General features: G+C 35.0%; 6 protein-coding genes across 6 annotated transcripts; 3 read left to right on the top strand and 3 right to left on the bottom strand. All coding sequences in view use genetic code 12, as the record gives it.

The window, feature by feature from the left end:
* Positions 1-399: 399 nt before the first annotated feature.
* DEHA2E18436g (DEHA2E18436p) lies at positions 400-5907 on the top strand (the record flags this gene model as incomplete). The annotated part of the gene is made up of 1 exon (XM_460103.1): positions 400-5907. The coding sequence occupies one exon, from the start codon at positions 400-402 to the stop codon at positions 5905-5907; it is 5508 nt and encodes a 1835-aa protein (XP_460103.2).
* Positions 5908-6489: 582 nt separating this feature from the next.
* DEHA2E18414g (DEHA2E18414p) lies at positions 6490-9462 on the top strand (the record flags this gene model as incomplete). Its single annotated transcript, XM_002770462.1, has 1 exon — positions 6490-9462. The coding sequence occupies one exon, from the start codon at positions 6490-6492 to the stop codon at positions 9460-9462; it is 2973 nt and encodes a 990-aa protein (XP_002770508.1).
* Positions 9463-9746: 284 nt separating this feature from the next.
* Positions 9747-12797, bottom strand: DEHA2E18392g (DEHA2E18392p; the record flags this gene model as incomplete). The annotated part of the gene is made up of 1 exon (XM_460100.1): positions 9747-12797. The coding sequence occupies one exon, from the start codon at positions 12795-12797 to the stop codon at positions 9747-9749; it is 3051 nt and encodes a 1016-aa protein (XP_460100.2).
* Positions 12798-13890: 1093 nt separating this feature from the next.
* DEHA2E18370g (DEHA2E18370p) lies at positions 13891-16692 on the top strand (the record flags this gene model as incomplete). The annotated part of the gene is made up of 1 exon (XM_460099.1): positions 13891-16692. The coding sequence occupies one exon, from the start codon at positions 13891-13893 to the stop codon at positions 16690-16692; it is 2802 nt and encodes a 933-aa protein (XP_460099.2).
* A 95-nt stretch (positions 16693-16787) lies between these two features.
* DEHA2E18348g (DEHA2E18348p) lies at positions 16788-18299 on the bottom strand (the record flags this gene model as incomplete). Its single annotated transcript, XM_460098.1, has 1 exon — positions 16788-18299. The coding sequence occupies one exon, from the start codon at positions 18297-18299 to the stop codon at positions 16788-16790; it is 1512 nt and encodes a 503-aa protein (XP_460098.2).
* A 630-nt stretch (positions 18300-18929) lies between these two features.
* DEHA2E18326g (DEHA2E18326p) lies at positions 18930-20129 on the bottom strand (the record flags this gene model as incomplete). Its single annotated transcript, XM_460097.1, has 1 exon — positions 18930-20129. The coding sequence occupies one exon, from the start codon at positions 20127-20129 to the stop codon at positions 18930-18932; it is 1200 nt and encodes a 399-aa protein (XP_460097.1).
* Positions 20130-20613: the final 484 nt, after the last annotated feature.

The raw sequence follows: 20613 nt of genomic DNA, 5'->3' as shown, positions 1-20613 counted from the left end.
CAATTTCGGTAAAAATCGATCTACTTAACAAGTTTTATAGAAAAAAAAAAGGTAAACAAACAACTACAGCGCGATCGCGCGCATGGTCTAGGCGTAAATGAAAGAAGTTTCTCTAACTTAGCGTTCTTTAAACTAAGAGTTCAATAGATTTTATAAAATCCTTACTTATGTTAGTCTAATTGTACACTAGTCTATTTAAATATCCACTATTGATAGTTATTTTCCTTGGTCAAAATCGATTCAGAAATTAAATAATATAATAGAAGGAATTCTTTCATTTGATTCAATAACAAAAAGATATTGCAAAGTGAAGCACTATCAATTGAACATAAGTACCAGAGTCATTAGTAATATTTATAATAATAAGCCATAGGTGTAAGCTTTGATTTGCTTTTTATTATGGAAAATGATCAAGAATCAACTCAAGATCGTAGATCACCAATTGAAGGTGGTAAAAATCAACTGAATAATCCTAAAATAACGAAGAGGCCTAGTGTTTTTTCAAAGGGAATGAAAAAGATAACGAAATCGACGTCTATTTTGAATTTTAACCAATTATTGAGTAATGAAAAGGCAGAATCCTCAAAAGTATTATCACCCATCAAGAATGTCAATTTACAAGACACAAGAGCTGAAGAATTTCAAGCGATAGGATATGAAAGTGTACCAATAAACTCTAATGAACCAATACCTGTAAGTAATCTCCCCGAAAGAACAAGAACGAGTTCCTTTGTTGCTTTCTCACCTCGTCAAAAATCAATTGGATCATATTTTGAAAACGGAACTGAAAACTCTTCACAGGTATTACCAAGTTATCCATATAGTCTTGAGTCCAACAAAGCTGCAAGCCTTTCATCATTAGACCCAAAATTGGTACACGAGGATAAGCTAGCAATGAAAGGATTAACATTAGCAGGTTATGGTCTATCCAAAGAAGATATAACATTGCCACCCCCTCCAATAAAGCCATCAGTTGTAAATACTACGACTCACAGTAGTATCAAAAAAAATACCAGTGTTTCTAGTTTAAATGACGCATACCCCAACAGCCTATCTGGTTCGATGGTGTATGAGCCTATTACATCACTGCCCATGGTAAATCGATCAAATACGTTAGATAATGTATCGGCATATAAATTTAAAGAGAATCCAAGGCAAACTAAGTTAACTAGAGCGAATAGTGAAAGATCTGAAGACTGCAACAAATTGAGTCATTCTCTACTGTCTTTTAGTGCTATTACGTTGAGTAAGAATCAAGTCCCTAAACCAGAAGTTGTTAATATGCTTTTTGAAAAATTGTTATCAACCAGGGTGTTTTCTGAAAAAGCTTTGAAGACATTGAGAGAACAACCTACTTCAAGAAAGTGGGAGTTGCTATTAAATGAGAATGAATCAAATACTGATTTTGATTTGAAAACGCTAACAAAATCATCATCTTCTTTTTTTGCACCTTCTCATAAATATAAATCTCGGTCTATTAGTCAAGATTATATTGCTAATTTTCCCTCAGATCGAAGGAATAGTAACATATTGGCTGACAGTAAAGCCTTAAGTAATGAAAATGCGAAGCAGCATTCTTCAATTCAAACTCTTCTAAAGCTTAATAGTTCCGAAAAGGCATCAGATATAAATCTTGATAAATCAAAATATACTTCAACGGGACCAATATTAGAATATGAGAGACCTAGATTACCGATTTCAAAACAAGGGAATGCCCCTTTGAGTAAAAAGCAAAAGTTAAAAGATGGATCACCTGAATGGTACGTAGGAAGAATTATTTCTAATAAATTGTCACTCAAAGAATACAAAAAACTTGAGAAAAAGTTGAATGAAACGGTGTCAAAGCTGGGAAATACTTGGGGCCGCATATTTAGTGATGCACAAGGAGAAACTGCTTTGTCTGTCATTCTTACAAGAGTTAACAAAAAAAGCATCAAGTCTAATGAAGAACTTGATAAAGAATTTATTATAGTGAATTGTTTGAAAAGTGTATTAAATACTGAAATTTCGGATTATGAAGATAAATTAGAGATAGATGAATCATCATCTAATCCTAATTCGTCTATTGTAATAAAAAACAAGTCGCATGTCATTCGAGCCATGATATTTTCGTTGGTTTCTCCAAGATTAGCTACTAGGATATTAGTGACAGAAGTTTTAATTTTCTTGTCATATTATAAAAATGCAGATTTTTTACCCGGTATCTTAGACAGTATGGTAAGCTTGCAAGATTTACTAGGGGATTTTGTGAGATTTCAACCCTGGTTGAATTCTGTTGAATCATTTCTAGATAAATACTTCACAGGTGGAAATAATGCCAGGCTAGAAAATGAATTTAATTTAAAAAATTATTCTTTGATTACGCTATTATTAATTAATTCTATTATTGAGGGCACCAAATCAATGAAGATTCGGATTTCATTAAGAAGGGAACTTAATGATTCCCGAGTTTTGAAAATTTTTGACAAATTAAAGGTCATTGGCGACGATCGAATAAATGAAGAAATAGAGAAGTACGAGGGCTACGCAGAAGAAGATTACAACGAATTTTTTAATATTGAAAGTCAGCTTAAATCTGAAACCCCTGAAGGTCTTGACCTGCTGAGTTTAGATGATTTGTTCAGTGAATTGAATTCTCTGTTTGTTTCTTTGGAATTTCCAGAAAATTCTGGATTCCGTTCAAGCAAGGATTATATCAAATCTGTTCTAATGAAATTTCTAATGCTAAAAGATAGTAGAAAATCCGAGATAGAAATTACCAGGCTATTGATTCTTATAGACTCGATCTTGCAGCATATTGTTGCGGGATCATCTGTAATTGGGGCAAATGCAACGTCTGTTTTAAATAGTTCTATCCAAAGATTAATGGATAGAATGATTACTGATGATACAGCAAGACGTACTATTTTAGAGACACACGAATTAGAAAGACAGATTACGTTGCTAGAAGAACAGAAAAATCAACTAGAAGTAGAGGCAAGTTTTGGATTGAATGAAACAATTGTAAACCTAAAGAAAGAAAAATCATTTTATGCGAACAAGATTGTATCTTTGGAGAAACAAATCTCGGTACTTCAATTTCAAATAAAAACTTTAGAGAAAGAGAAAATCAAGGCGACAAAACTAGTCGATTACTCCCAGCTGCCTATATTATCCACTACGCGAGTCAAAAATTACGACGTATCAAAAAATAATGGGTTCGTACATGAATTGGAATCTGTATTTTCGGGAAGAACCAGTAAACCTTCAGGAGAAGATCCTAGAGCGAATTTGATGGTTGAAACTAACGACATTCCTATAGTAGAAGATTCTCCTAAATCTAACGATACGGCGAACCCTGGCCATTCGTATTTATTACCACCTGGCGAAAATATGGTTCCATCCAAGGCTTTGGATTCAAATTCTGAAATTAAAATCGCTGACTTGACATCAGAATCGAATTCGGTACATGCTCCTCATCGTCCTCCCTCACCTTCTAAATGGTTGTCTTCGAATGGTAGTAATCCTCATATATCAGAGCAAAAGACACCACCAGCCCCTCCTCCGTTACCATCGTTTATGGACACAGGTAATAATATTAGTCCTAAGCAAATACCTCCACCTCCACCTCCACCTCCACCGCTTCCAACATTCATGAATACTAATATGAATTCTGAAAATGCTTCACCACCACCACCACCATTACCATCATTTTTACAATTCGTGGAACAGAAATCAACAGTATCCTCCCCATCACACACACCACCACCACCACCACCACCGCCGCCGCCTCCACTACCTGGGCTGCTTTCGGGAGTCAACTCCATATTAAACTCTCCGTCACCACACTTGCCGCTGTCTGGAACTGAAGGAAATGCCATGACGAATATAACCCTTGAAGACAAAAACAAATCCGATAATATTTCAAATGCACTTGAAAAAGATGTATCTGCTAGCGATGTAGACCTACCATTAGTTGGGACTCCGATCGTTAGACCAAAAACCAAATTAAAACAGATGCATTGGGATAAAATCGAAAACATTAACAAAACATTCTGGTCCGATATTAAGGATGATATTTTATCAGACAAGCTATTAGAGAAAGGGATACTAGGTGAGGTTGAGAAGGTATTTGTTGCAAAAACTTCAACAATTAAAAAGCGGAGCACACAAGTGAATAGAATGAATAAACCCAAGACAATTTCCTATTTATCTCGAGACTTAGTCCAGCAGTTTGGCATTAATTTACATATGTTTGCTAATAATTCTGTTGAAGAATTGATCAAGAAAATCTTGAATTGTGATAAAGAGATTTTAGAAAATATCAGTGTTTTAGAATTTTTTAACAGCGATAATTTGATTGAAGTAAGCGATTCCACTTTGAGAAACTTTACTCCTTATTCAACGGATTTTACACAACCTGATAGACAATCAGAAAAGCCCGTTGAAGAATTGGAGAGGCCAGATAGATTATTTTTAGAATTATGTTTCAACATGAGGCATTACTGGAAATCACGCTCAAGAGCTTTGTTGCTAACCCAAACTTATCAAAAGGATTATTCTGATTTATTGAAAAAATTGCAATTGATAGATGAGGTGAACAATAGTATTATGGAATCTGATGATTTAAAAAACGTTTTAGGAATAATTAGATCTGTTGGTAATTTTATGAATGATTCATCTAAGCAAGCTATGGGATTTAAATTAGATACATTGCAAAGACTAAAATTTATGAAGGACGATACGAATTCTATGACGTTCTTACACTATGTTGAGAAAATTATTAGAAATTCCTTCCTGGAATATGGATCCTTTGTTGATCAATTAAGTCCGCTAAATCAAGTTAATAACATTTCAATTGAACAATTAGAAAATGACTGTCAGGATTTTGAAAGGCTTATAAGCAATGTTGGAAGTTCCATAGCTAAAGGAAATCTAAGCGATCCTGGTAAATTGCATCAAGATGATAAAATTTTAGGTGTTATCTCAAAGCCGCTTGAAAACGCCAAACTGAAGAATAACCTATTAAAATCTCATTTAAAGAGAACAATAGATGATCATAATACATTGATGGAATATTTCGGTGAAAACCCGAACGATTCTAATAGCCGAAATACATTCTTTAACAAATTTGCCTCCTTTGTAATTGAATTCAAGAAGGCACATATTGAAAATATCCAAAGAGAAGAAGAACAGAGGGCATATATCGCTAGAAAAAAGATGATAGAGGGTTCTAAGGCTCAACGAGATAAACGGCAATTCGAACTGAAAGACAATAACAATGAGGAGAATGCCAAAGATGTAAATGAAGAATACGAAGACAATAAAAATGTTGAAGATGAGCTTGGGCTGAACCTGGCTACTCAAGATAATTCTCAAAAGCAGAAAGATGGATCATATAGTAATCCAACTATAGATAGCCTATTAGAAAAATTGAAAACAAACGCATTAATAAGTTCACCATCGCGAAAATCAAGACAAAGAAAGAGCCAATATAGAAGAAGTAAAGCTCTATCCTTCTATTCAAGTATGACGTTGGATGGCTTGTTAGAACAATCATCAAATGGCATTATTGATGAGCTGACAAGACAAAAGCCATACAATAACTATGAAAGCGTAGACTCCTTAAAAAGAAGAATGTCAACCAGAAAAAAGTTAGAAACAATCGACAGAGAAAATCACTCTCAAAATACGAATGCTACAAATGATACAGATCAGACTATGATCAGGGCACATGCGATGCTAAACCAGTTAAGAAATGAACGAACAGTACAAGCCACACGACCGCATAGTCGACTTGACGAAAATGACAATGGAAATAACAATAACAGTAGCACCAATGTTGCTGATCCAGTTCATAATGAAGATAACATCTTACAAGGTGTTAATACTAATAATAATGATGCCATGAATAATTTTACCACTTAATAGAAACTATTTATTACAATAAAACAATATTTTATACGATGCAACTGTGCGTATCTAAGAAAGCGGCTCCACCGGCCCAGAGTCAGTTTGTATATGACTCTGCACATTCGTAATAATTATACTTTTAGGCCCTTAAAAACTACATCTACAGTATAAAAATAGACCATATAATTCGGCTTATCTTCAATAAGTAACAACTTTGATATCTGTTATTCAATTTAGTATATAAATTGTTACCATGGCTTTGTAAAGGATTGGCCAATAGCGTACTCAATAGCGTACTCAATAGCGGTGACTCATGTATTTTTTTCAAATATTTTGCAAGCCAAACGTATTCTTGTAATGCATATAAGCTCTTCATTAAATTTTTTTTTTTCGAAGAGTCAGAAATTAAATTTCAATAAAACCTGTATTGATCAATTAAGATTATCGGATTAGGTTTGAATATAAGTCTTGTATTTCCTTCTAATTATTGAAGATTTTTAATTTGTCGGTTTACAGTAGTTTCAATTGAGTTTTTACTAAACATTCTTTAATATAAAATTCATTATATAGAGTTTGGATCCAACTTAATTTTCCATTATGTTATCTAGATCAACAACTCGCTGTTTATCAAAAGCTAATACAATAAGATTGGCTAGGTCAATCCACAGATCGACTGTTTGTCTCGATGCTGCTGTTGTGTCTGGAACTTTATTAGCCAAATCTATAAGGTCTAAAATTGCTGAGAAGATTGTCGATTACAATACTACTAACTTCAGCAATCTCAATGCTAGTAATATTAACTTCGATAACTTACAGTTTAGACCAAACTTGACTATTATTCAAGTTGGAGGAAGACCAGACTCCTCAGCTTATGTTAAAGCCAAATTGAAGGCCGCTAAGTCGTCGAATATCCTGTCCAGCTTGTTAAAATTTGATGAAGATATGTCCGAAGAAGACTTATTAGAGGAAATTGACAGATTGAACAAAGATCCTAAGGTTAATGGATTGTTAATACAGTTGCCATTGCCAAAACATTTTAATGAAACTCTTATTACTAATGCAGTTGCTACCGAAAAGGATGTTGATGGGTTTGCACGTTACAATGTAGGTGAACTAACTAAAAAAGGTGGTGCACCAATGTTTAAACCATGTACCCCAAATGGTATAATGGAATTGATTAAGACAACTGGTATTAGCTTGCGTGGTAAGAATGCTGTTGTTCTTGGTAGATCTGATATTGTTGGTACTCCAGTTGCGGCAATGTTGAGAAATGAAGATTGTACAGTTACAATCTGCCATCGTCATACATATGACTTACCCTCTGTGGTTAGAAATGCTGATATTATAGTCGCAGCAGTTGGTATTCCTGAGTATGTTAAAGCCGATTGGGTAAAGGAAAATGCTGTGGTTATCGACGTTGGTATTAATTACAAAAGTGACCCCCAATCTGCCAAGGGTAGAAAACTAGTTGGTGATGTTGATTATGAATCAGTTGTAAAGAAGGCTGGTTTTGTTACACCTGTTCCAGGTGGTGTTGGACCAATGACTGTGGCAATGTTATGTTCAAACGTCTATGATGCTGCTATTTTACAAGCTGAAAGAGCCCACGAGCACGCATTTACCCCATTGGCTCTTGAGATGAAGGAACCAGTACCTTCAGATATTGAAATTTCGAGAGCTCAAAAACCAAAGAAGATTACAAAAGTTGCTCAAGAATTAGGTTTATTGGAAAGGGAAATGGAACCATATGGACATTATAAGGCCAAGGTAGATCCGAAGATGGTTATTAAACGTTTAGACGAACAAGTCGAGGGCTCCGTATCTGATAGAGGTAATTACGTTTTAGTTGCAGGTATTACTCCAACTCCTTTAGGTGAAGGTAAAAGTACCACAACAGTTGGTTTAACCCAAGCTTTGGGTGCCCATTTGGGTTATAATGCTATTGCCAATGTCCGTCAGCCAAGTATGGGACCAACTTTTGGTGTTAAGGGAGGTGCAGCAGGGGGCGGCTATGCTCAAGTTATACCTATGGATGAATTCAATATGCATTTAACTGGTGATATTCATGCAATTTCTGCCGCTCAAAATTTATTATGTGCAGCAGTCGACACTAGAATGTTTCATGAACATACTTCTAAATCTATCGGTGGATTTTTTAAAAGATTAGTTCCATCTAAGAAGGGAAAAAGGGCTTTTACTAAATCTATGTTGAAGAGATTAGAAAAATTGGGTATTACTAAGACTGATCCAACCGAATTGAATGATAAGGAAGTTGAAACATTCTCTATATTAAACATCGATCCAGAATCTATAACAATCAAGAGAGTAGTGGATTGTAATGATAGATTTGTTCGTGAAATTACTATTGGTCAAGGTAAAAACGAGATTGGTAAATTTCCTCCACGTAAAACTGGTATGGATATCACCGTTGCTTCAGAATTGATGGCTGTTTTAGCATTATCGACATCATTAAGTGACTTGAGAGAAAGAGTTGGAAAGATCGTTGTAGGTACACAAAAGGAGACAGGCGTTGCTATCACCTGTGAAGATATTGGTTGTGCTGGTGCAATTACGGCTTTATTGAAAGATGCAATCAAGCCAAACTTGATGCAAACTTTGGAAGGTACCCCAGTTTTTGTTCACGCTGGTCCATTTGCTAATATATCTATTGGTGCTTCATCTGTTATTGCTGATCAATTAGGTTTAAAACTTACTTCTCCATCTAATCCAATAAATAATGGTCAAAAAGGTTTTGTTGTTACTGAGGCTGGATTTGACTTCACCATGGGTGGTGAAAGATTTTTCAATATTAAATGCAGAGCGTCTGGATTTAAGCCTGATACCGTTGTTTTAGTTGCCACTTCTCGTGCTTTGAAGTTACATGGCGGTGCACCAGATGTTAAGCCAGGACAGCTGTTGCCAGAAGAGTATACTACTGAAAATTTAGAGTACTTAAAGAAGGGTTGTGCTAACTTGGCCAAGCAAATATCCAATATAAAGCAGTACGATGTTCCAGTGGTCGTTGCTATCAATCAATTCGAAACAGACACTGCCTCTGAAATTGACCTCATTAAACAAGAAGCAACTAAGGCAGGTGCAGACTTTGCTGTTCCATCCAACCATTGGGCTAAGGGTGGATCTGGTGCTGTTCAATTAGCAGAAGCAGTATCTGAAGCAGTAACTTTAGCAAATCCAACCCAAAAGTTTTTGTACGATGTGAATAGTTCTGTGGAAGATAAATTATTATCCATAGCTACCAAAATGTATGGTGCTTCTTCCATTGAGTTATCTCCATTAGCAAAGCAACAAATTGAAACCTATACCCAACAAGGCTATGATAAATTGCCAATTTGTATTGCTAAGACACAATATTCGTTGTCTCATGATCCAGCATTAAAGGGTGTACCAACAGGGTTCACTGTTCCAATTAGAGAAGTTAGATGTTCTGCTGGTGCAGGGTACTTATATGCCTTGGCCGCTGAAATTATGACTATTCCAGGTTTACCAACACATGCTGGATTTATGAACGTTGAAGTTAATGACGACGGTGACATTGAGGGTTTGTTTTAAGTTTTCTCTGCATTTGAAATAAAACATCACATCATCATATATAACATTAGATTTTTTTCTGTTTATGTACATTATTATTTATAGAGTCAATATTAATCTATTTACTTGTTTAGAGTCAAGCGTGCAATATTTTGAAAATGTTTTACATTTTTTTTACTGAATACTAGTATACATGAATGTTTTATCATAAATTAACTATAATACATAATAAAAGAGGAATCAGACTAAAAATTTCTAACCGCTTTGTTGTAACTCATCAAGAGTTGTTTTCATACGTAGGTCAATCATTTACGATTAGGTAAAGATCCACCAATCTGATTATTATTTGCCGGAGTAAATTTGGGGCCCTTTAAATTTGAAGGAGTAATATTACTACCATGTTTATTGTACATTTTTGAAGTCTGTAATTGGCCAGCTGCGTGGGTTGGGGATTGAGATTGAGATTGGGATGTTGGCGGAATCTTGTTAAATTTTTGTTGTTGCGAATAACCTTGGGGTTGTGAAGCAAGTAATGGGGAATTTGTATTAGATCTTTGCAGACTCTGAGTTGGCAATTTTGGGTTCATAGAACCCCCTGACACACTCGATCTGGTGTTATTTGTAGTTGAGGTTTGGCTGCCATTTACGTTAGCCCCACCCTGCCTAGTAATACCAGAATTAGTTAAGTTAGTCTGTCCCTGATCTGCTTGTCCTGAAATGCTTGAGTTTGAATTAGTATTGGATCCTAATGATGCACTACTAGATCCTGAACTTTGACCAGCAGCTTGCTGTTTATTATTTCTTTGTTGTTGCTGTAACGTCCTCATTCTTGCTTGCTGCACTAAAGCCTGTTGTCTTTGGTGAACAGAATCTCTTAGCAAATCATAAGATTTAGACAATAACATTGAACCGAACCTAATTGATTGAGTATCATCACTTATACAATTCAATCTAGATGGATCCAAACTAAACGGACTTTGTAATCCTTTGTCATATTCAGTTAAGTCATTATCAAATTGCCAGCGTGAATCCAATCTCTTAATTTCATCCACCCTACTGTCATAAACATTTGGAACATTATTTTTTGAAATCAGTTCAGAATCAACATCCATTTGATCACAATCATCATTGACCCCTTCGTCATCGAATTTTAAGAAGTCGTCAATTACATCATTTGGTCTTTTCATCAAGCCTCTTCTATCAACAAAGTTTCTATTGAATCTACCAACTCTTTTTCTCAATCTGAAAATTGGATCCGAGAGTTTCGTTTTATCTCTATTTGTCTCTTGATGCTGGTGTTGTTGTTGCTGACCATAACCGTTATTATAAGCGCTGAAATTATTGTTTTCTATATTTGATAATAATTGTGCAATGTAACTTACCGAATTGAATTGACTATTATCAATACGGTCTTGAATCAAAGCCAGTAAATGAGGAAATGGCTTAGACGGAATCAATTCACCATTTGAGCCCCTGAAAGTTTTGGTTCCGGGGAGAGGTTTTTTTCCTTCTTCTAGCAAATTTTTCAATTTTTCACTTATGTAATTCGTCGTATTAATTTCATGGAAGCTAGTTGCAGCAATAGAAGAATAAGGAATGTGCTTTAGCTCATTATTCTTAAATTTAGTATTTGTTGCAATATTGAAAAAAGGTTGATACGGATCGTCAGTTACATTAATGAAATCCTTATCTTGTTCCTTTCTTTTCCGTAACTTTTCTAATACAGCCCTTTTGATGGTTTCGTTTTTCTCTTTCAATACTAAAGAAACGGTAACCAATCCCATATCTGGAATCTTTGAAGGTGGCAATTTAACGTAAGGTTGAGAGGATGACGAAGCCTCTTGTGTATGATGTACTTGGCCGTTAGCCAATCTATCTTTGTTAATTGCATTTGTACCAATAGTAGCCGAGCCTGGCATCGATGTAGCAGATCCTTCACGAGATGAATCGAATCTGGATCTTTTATCACGCTTAATTTTCGATGATTCCTTATCTTCATCTTCTTCTTTGACTTTAATAATCTTCTTCCTCTTGTGTGGATAGAAAAGGAAATCATCACCTTTAACTCCAACAACTCTTTTCAAATTCTTAGCGTCACTACGCAACTTGAAAATTGCATGATCAGTTTCCCAATTTTCCAATTTGATTAGTTCTCTGCGACAGACCGACATTACCAAATCTCTTGCTCTATGCATTGATTTTTGTAATAGTCTTATTCTTTCGGCACCTAGTGTATCTGCCCTCCTCGTTTTACGTGCTTGGCGGAATTCACGACGACGGAAACAAATATATGGATCATTATCATTATCTTTTTCGTTTGCACTTGGATCTTCAAATTTAAGGGCTGGATGTATTTGCTTTCCTTTACGCTCGATCTTTCTATATTTCCAATGCTCATATACTGGCTCCCCAAATAATTCCAATAGTTTCGGAATCGGTCTTACGATATTTGTTGATGTTTGATCCAATAGAGACTTATCAAACAATGTAACGAATGGCTCGAAAGATAATTCCTTGGATAATTTTTCTTTCAATGCCGTGGTCGAAATATATTTCAAATTTGATCCTAATTGAACATACGGCTTATCTTTGTTTGAATTATTAAATTCCTCTATAATATATGCTGATAATTCTTTGAAAGATAAAATGTTCGAAGGATCCATAGATAAAAAAGGTTGCTTTTCTTCAATTATCTTTTCAAGCTTATCACATATGATTTCGAATTCTACTTCTGAGCACTTACGAGCGTTATCGTTTTCTTTATTTGTGTCATCTAGTTTTTCTGATTTTACTTTCGGTGATTTTACTTTAGGATAATTCTTCCAGAGCTTGTTTTTCAAAAATTCCTCGTCTATTTCATCCATATTGAATTCAACACCGACGGTGTCTTCAACGGTAGCACTGAATTTTATATATGTTTCTGGTTCTCTAAATGATTTGTCGTTATAGTACTTAGATGCATCAGTCCAAATTCTAGATGCATCAGGAGTTGGAATATAAACCAGCGCATCTGTCTTCTTATCACTATCATCTTTCTTTTTATCTCCATCCTCATTCTGAGATCCCAAAAGTACTTTCTGCGCTGCATTAATTACTTGTTGTAAATGGACTTCATCTTCTTCATTCTTATCCACACCAGTCTCTATTGCATGTATATCTCTTTGTTGTTGGTTGGCATTCAGATTCAAATGATGAATCTGTGATGGCTCTAAGTCATTGGATGCATTTAATGTCGGTAAATCACTTTGTTTATATATTGTCAACGGCTGTTTCACAGAAATCTTCCGTTGTCGAAACCTGGCTCCCGAATTCGACTGCTTAGAACCACCAGTACCTTTTGAAGGATGTATTGCCATGTTAATTAATTGATTGGACTATGTAGTTATTTGTATTGTAATTTGGGATTGAACCTTCCTTAACTATGGGTGTGCGGATGTTCCGTGGCTCGTCGGAAATTTTTTCGACAATCTCTCCCCTAACACAACAAATTCTAATCAACACAAATAATGGCAAAAGGAAATTAAATATATCCGCACGTTGGGTGTGTGCTGTGTGCTATATACAAGTCCAAGTATGGTGAGACTAAATGGACCGGTTAAATCGATTGATTATCAGGTATTTAACCGTTGGAGTAATTAAGTAAATCCTATGTATAAGGGGGTTATTAAGCTAGGTTTGCCGTTTTTCTTCTTGTCGGATTTTTCGTCGCGCAAAAATTATGCTCCGTAAATCACGTGACACGGTAACCATCTAATAGGAGCAAGACGATAACTTCATTCACTTCATCATCTTAATAATATAAACCTCCGTATGCCAAAAAGAAAGGTATACATTGAACAGAGAAGACCATTGGGTTCCATTACCTTCATTTGCACGAAGATAATTTAAAAAATATTTGCACCTCTCCTTTTTACCGTCCAGCGGTTATTAAACTGACTTCTGCTTCGAGCACCTTTCGTCAAGACGACACAATATTGTCTCTATATGTCTTGTATGGATTATATCGAACATTTTTCTAACGCAGCCTGTTTAATAAAGCACATCCTAGATATGTCTCTTTTAATCCTATTGTAAAACCCTCTGCTACAAAAGATACAATTATGATATCCAGTTCAATCACATCATATCATCTGGTAACTTGCATCATCTTTACCGTCGTAAGTCTTACCATTCGTTCTTGGTGTGGTTTAATCTTCAAGCAGAGGAAAGAAACTGATTTTATTACTCGCCGCCTGATGGAGCGGAATCTGTAGATAATCTATCTGTATATAGGAAATAATATGTGTCTATTTCTTATATAATACTGTCTCAAACTTATATCAGGAATGCCCAACTAATTTGAATATGCCTGCATATATCTAAGTATTATAGGATTTGTCGGTATAGTCTCCATATACCCTGAACCAAGAAGTATACCATTTAAAGGATAGATAAGGTAATGGCCAAGTAATGACCCTGACGACTGTACAATTACTGCAATTACCCTCTGCTAATGGATTTTTAAATTCGGTATGCCCAGGTATAACATATTTGGATTATAATGTTCATTTTAGCCTTGAGGAGGATCTAACCAAATTACCCCAACATGGGCTGCTAGAGCTAGATTGGCCATTAGTAGGAAATCATTCTACAGCCACTAATAAGGCATTGTTGTCTCCTACATATCTACACATTTCGAGGCCTCCGTTGAATAGGGTGCCAGGGTCGAATGAATCAACTACGTACGTTTCAATGCCGTACCATATAACTAATTTTTTTGAAAAGATTGTAAAAACCAAAGAGGCTGCTAAATCAAAGGACGGGGGTATGCATATTGGAGCAAATGTGAACCCACTAGTACATGATCCATTCAAATTAATTCATTTGAATCCGGGATGCCTTTCCACTATGATTGACCTCGATAATATGAAGAATGCAAGTGCAAATAGCCATAATTTTGCAAGTAAAAACCCATTCAATAAGCTAACAAGTAACTTTAACAAGTTATTGAAGATCACGAATTCCAATACTAATGCGAATGATAATAATAGTAATACCCATAACTTACTAGCATTTTTGCCTGACAATAAATCGAATTCGAACGGTCATTTAATAGAAAGAATAATGAATTATGACAATGAATCATATTTGAATGAGTTGAATTCTCCGAAGACTTCTAAATTATTGATTTCGTCCCATATCAATGTTTTGAATGTAATCAGTATAGATGATGAATCAAATTATAAAAATACGCATGAAATTTTCGCCGATAAACCTAGCTTACCTTATAATGAGGAATATATACAAGAAGGAACACAATACCCTAAGGTTATTGAGAATCCTTTGTTGCGGATCCAATTTCAACAACATCTGATTATCACAAGCTTAGTGGCATTCACAAGCTTAGCTCAACATCCAATTGTTGTTCTTGGTTTCGGAAGTGGTGAAATTGTCATGATAAATTTATCATTGTTGACTTATCAAGTATTTGATGATTTGAGCTCTAACCCTGTGATGCCAGATTCTGCATCCTTTAATTCTTATTCTTATTCGAATAATCTAAGGCAAGCCTCGGTAACTAGCTTATCTATAATTTCCAATAACCTATACGAGTTTTTAATAGTTGCAGGTTATTCCAATGGCGAAGTCGCTATCATCGACCCATATGCCAAATCAAATGATGATAAATCTAAACTACGCTATTCGAAGCGTGTTGTTGGAAAAGACGATCATGTTACATACTTCAAGAAATTTGATTTAAGTCCTTTTACAACTACCAAAGAGCAATTAGATGAATACCCTAATTACCTCATTGGTCATATGAAGGTTAGCCACAAGGCTATCACATCAATAACATCAACTTTACCCTATAATACAAACGATAACTATAATCAGTCTAATCCCATGATAGTAGCTATTGCTTCGGATGATGGTTTGGTAAGATTTATAGACCTTGTTTCTACATACAATATGAACTATGGGGATACAGGTAATCCGTTGAATAACTCTTTAATTTGTGATATGATTTCAAACTACTTCCACAATCAAATTTCAGATATTCAATTTTCGCCAGATTTTAAATTTTTCTGTGTCGTGGGTAAGGGGGATCTAATTGAAATCTTTAAAATGACTTATTACAATATCAATGGATTTTTAACAAAATATTCCAATAATCACCATGCAAATAATACCAATCCAACTGGGACTTCAAACTACGCAGGTATTTCTGGACGAAGGTCTAGAAGTGGAACAATTAACAGTGCTAACTCAGGAAGTGGTGCGAATATTCCCATCAACAATCAATTCTTATCACCTACGTCGACGATGCCCTCAAATACCTATGAGCATGCAAGGTTCGATGAATCAATCCATAACGTGAGCAATTCAAATATTAATATGGAGCTGACTTATCCTCTTATAGTAAAAGATATAAAGATTGTTAGTAGATTTAAAGGACATACGAACACAGTTCATAAAATCAAATTCGTTTTAAACGAGGAGAATAGAGATAATATAGAACTGGCATCATCTAATAGCCCTGTTTATAAACTAATCAGCTGTGGATATGACGGACAAATAATAATTTGGGAGTTTGATTATAAGGCACTTCCAAAGGTTAAAAGGCATCATCATTTAGTAAGTAAACAGAAAAGAAGATATTCTATGCAACCTTCACCACCACCACCATTCCAACCTCAATTTAAATCTAAACAAGTTACGCATAATCCAAGTAATATTTCTTCTAACAGAATTTCTGCTTCAATGTCTATGAAGACGAACCAAAACTACCATGCACGAAATATATCACTAACTCAGCCAGATGATGCAATGTCACCATCAATGTCTATGGCATCATTTCAATTTAATAATTTGAATGCACCGTGGAATAATGCAGTAGGTGGCACGATGTCAAATATGGCTTCTGTTTTAAATGGTCGCAATTGCAGCCGAGAAATATCGCTGGAAAATTTAACTGATAATATTCAAGTAATTGTTGCGTTATATAAATCACTTTATGACTTGAGGTTGAAAAGACACTATACAAGGTTAGTATTACAGGAGTCAAATAATTATAAAGCGAAGAAAAGGTATTCTACAATAATACATCCTATTATTAGCGATAAGCTTGTGCCTTCCATTGAAGTGCCATTGCTAGTAATTGATTTGTCGCATTGGATTAAAGATGGAAGATTGGATGGTTTTTATTTGGATAAGCTAAATTTCTGGTGTTTTGGCAAAAATGGGGACATATTTAGGTACCAAATTAAATAAATTTATATACATGTTAATATACAATTTTAGTTTTTATATTCTTCTCTATGCTAACTCATGCAAACAAAAAGTCCATATTTAACCAAAGATATTTTTTAAATATTATTGAACATCCCAGCACCATCTAAGCCAAACCCTAGTTCTTCTTCCAATCTAAATAAATCAGTATGATTGTCATTATTATCTGTCGGAGATAAGCCCTTACTATTATGTGAAAATGTAAATTCATCAAGTTCCTGTGGTTTTGGAATAGATTGATAATACTGCAAGTCATTATCATTCGTCATCTTTGGAGTGTCTGTATTAACCCCCGTCTCTGGGTTTGAATTTGAATTGGAGTTAGAGTTAGAACTTGAACTTAACATTTCATTAAATTGTTGCTGATTTATTGGAGTTGATAAATCCATGGAATCATTTTTTTGTTTCTCTCTTTCCTGTTGCTGTATCTGCATTTGTAGTTGAATTTGCTGTTGTTCTTGTAATGGTTTTCTGACAAAATCTCTAAAATTCTTGACCTCATCAATTATAAGATTTTTCATTGACTTCATATCATCGACAGTTTCAAACGACTTGAAATCAAATTTTATTTGACACTCTGGTTCATCTTGTGGATCATGCCAAACAGATAAATATGGATGGTTTAACGCTTCTTCAACGGTAATTCTTTCATACGGATCTAAAGTGAGCATTTTTTCCAATAAATCTAGAGCCAACGGATTTGCAGTTGGAAACAATTCAGAATAATGAACCTTTCGCATAAACGGTAAGGATCTCACATAATTCTGAGCTCTGACAGATCCAATCTTAGTTAATGTTGATTCCTTCGGGGTTCCTAAAATAAGTAAAATTTGATTCAATTGATCAACATAATCCTTACCTCTGAAAATTGGTTTCCCTCCTAATAATTCGGCCAATATACAACCAACTGACCAGATATCAATTGCTTTAGTATAATTTGTAAAACTCAACATGATCTCAGGAGCTCTGTACCACCTAGTTGCTACATATTCAGTCATGAACCCAACATTCTGCTCAGGACATTCCAGGAACCCCCTTGCTAATCCAAAATCACAAATCTTCAATTCACAATCAGCGTTAACTAATAAATTGCCTGGTTTTAAATCACGATGCAAGACGTCAGCACTATGAATATACTTTAAACCACACAATGTCTGATAAATGAATGATTGATAATGCGAATCCGTTAAGTGTTGACCTGATCTAATGATTTGATGCATGTCACATTCCATTAATTCTTCATAAAGATATATTTCGTTGAATTCTCCGGTTATTGGATTAGGAATAATATCCAAATCATATAGACATGTAATATTCTTGTGTCCTCTGAAGAATTGTAGCAATTTCAATTCTCTCAAAGATCTCTTACACAATATTTTCTTGCTGAAAATATTGGTGATCTTCTTAATAGCTACATAGCTTCCATCTTCATTATCAGATCCATCGTCATACTTGGCCGAACATACGATTCCATAAGCCCCATGCCCTAATTCTTTCACTATCTTGAATCTTCTATCAATGATGAAATCTTGGTTATAAACCTTATTCACAACACGTCCAGAATACATTGTCTCTGTATCTTGTGGCATATTCTTAAAATATATGAAAGCAGCTCAAAAAGGGTTGATTTAAAATTACTCCAATTCTCAATTCAATGATTTACTAGAATCCCTGAATTAAATAAGTAATCTTTCACTAGTAATTTTTTTATAAATAGAATCAAGGTACCAATTCTGTAGCTTTGTAAAATTTCGAATCACAATAGATAATATTAAAGCCGTATGCTTTTTGTTTTGTTAGATGAAGAATGATTTGTCCCTATAATAAGCAACATCGAAAGTCACTCTATTTTTAGAAATTATATACAGAACGCCACCATTTCACAGATTTATACAACAACAATAATGAATGCAATTCAATTAAAATTAGTATTATAGTAATCGTATACAAATGATATAAAAGTCAATGGTTAAGCCATCTCCACTTGTACCCAATGACCAATTATAACTATTGTTCTTGGATACATATCATATCCTGAATCAGACTATTTTAGATTCACCGCACTCTTTGACTACATATTTTATGTCGTAAATTACTGAATAATTGATACAATAATATATACTCGTAAAGGATCAATTGATTCTTAAAAATAATTATCATGTACTTGAAAATCTACGATAGTGTAATATTCTCATTAGGCTGGAAAAATAAAGTTTAAATTACCATAAGTTTTCTTTTACTAGCCATTGCTTCAATACGGCGAGGCCACCTTCGACCGAAGCTCTACTATTCCCGAAACCTACTCTGATGAAGCCCTTCTTGTTATAAAACGTTTCACCGGGAATAATCAACAAACCGTGATTCTCTGCTAAATCTGTCGACATGTTAAAAGTATCGATGTTTGGATTAGTGAACTTCAAAAAGCACGTAGTTCCTCCCTGAGGCTTCACCCACGCAACTTTTCCTTGAGATTCATCAACAAAGTCCTCGATTAGTTTCAAATTATCCCTGCAAAGCTGATAATTTCTTTCAAGAATTGTCTTGTAGTTGTCCAATACAAACGTCGCTAAGATGTCGTCAATCATTGAAACTGAAATCGTATTATAATCTCTCTTACATAGTAAATTTTTCACTAATCCGGGATTTTGACATGCAATCCAGCCTAGTCTCAACCCAGCGAATGAGAATGCCTTGGAAGTAGATCCTGTAGAAATGGCCTTTTCATATCCAAAATTAACTATGGATTTTGGACCCGGTTCAACTGAATGGTACAACGGTCTGTATACCTCGTCACATAATATGTAAGCGTCGTGCTTTCTGCAAATATCAATGATTTTCTCTAATACTTGGTTCTCCCAAACAACACCCGTTGGATTATTGGGATTATTAATAACCAATAACTTGGTCTTTCTCTCGGCCATTAAGTTCGATAACTTCTCTAAATTTGGCCTATAACCATCTTCGAAGTTCATTGGGAATTTGGTGGCATTTCCACTTGAGAACACATTGGGCACACTAGATAATTGTTGGTAGCTCGGATCAACTATAATTACATGATCTTCAGGATCTACCAAAGTGTAAAATAGTAAGAAGTTGCCACCAATGGCTCCATTGGTTATAACCAAGTCTGTCGGCTCAACTGGGTTCGGGTTTTCACCCCCCTTATAATCGTCATTATAAATCTTAGAAATAGCCTTTCTCAACCTTTCAGACCCCTGAATGCATCCGTAAGTTAGCTTTGTCTCCAAAACAGCCTTCGACAATTGTTGCTGTACATTCTTAGCATCCCTTGGATCTACTAACTCTGTCAAGTCCTTTATAGATAACGAATCAACACATGTTTCGCCCATGTTATACTTGATATCAGTCTCATATTTATCCATGAACTGTTCAACTTGAAACTCCTCTTGCAAAACCATTCTCAATTACTTTCCTTTTATGTTCTTATCAACTTCCTTTACGCTATTCTCTTAACGTCCCTATTTAAGCTATTTTACTCCGCTTGATAATTTTCCGTCTACCATGCGCGGAAGAATTGAAAGAATATATCCACTAAAAGTAGTAGATACATAAAATAATTTATTATTTATACTTACTATGGTACAATAGAGTAGTAGTCCCGAACCCATGTCTCAAATCTTTTCCGCCCAAAAAGCTTATAGTGTGGGGTCCCGGCAATCTTCTATACTAGTATGTATATATTATGTGTATGTCTACATTACGAGTATGTCAAATGTGTACGTATTGCATCAAAATAAGCGTGTACATTGTACCCCATACTCGTACTATCATCGAGCCCGAATTGAGAATTTAGCCTAAGTTTGCTAGGAAAGATAAACGGCCATACAGTATATGATATCCTGTATATAAAATTGGTGCCCTTCATAAAATCGTTGGAAGTGT

The sequence above is a fragment of the Debaryomyces hansenii genome (assembly GCF_000006445.2).
Source record: "Debaryomyces hansenii CBS767 chromosome E complete sequence".
NCBI lineage: Eukaryota > Fungi > Ascomycota > Pichiomycetes > Serinales > Debaryomycetaceae > Debaryomyces > Debaryomyces hansenii.
The sequence above is the reverse complement of the archived record's forward strand: the minus strand, read 5'-3'. Positions and strand labels throughout refer to the sequence as shown.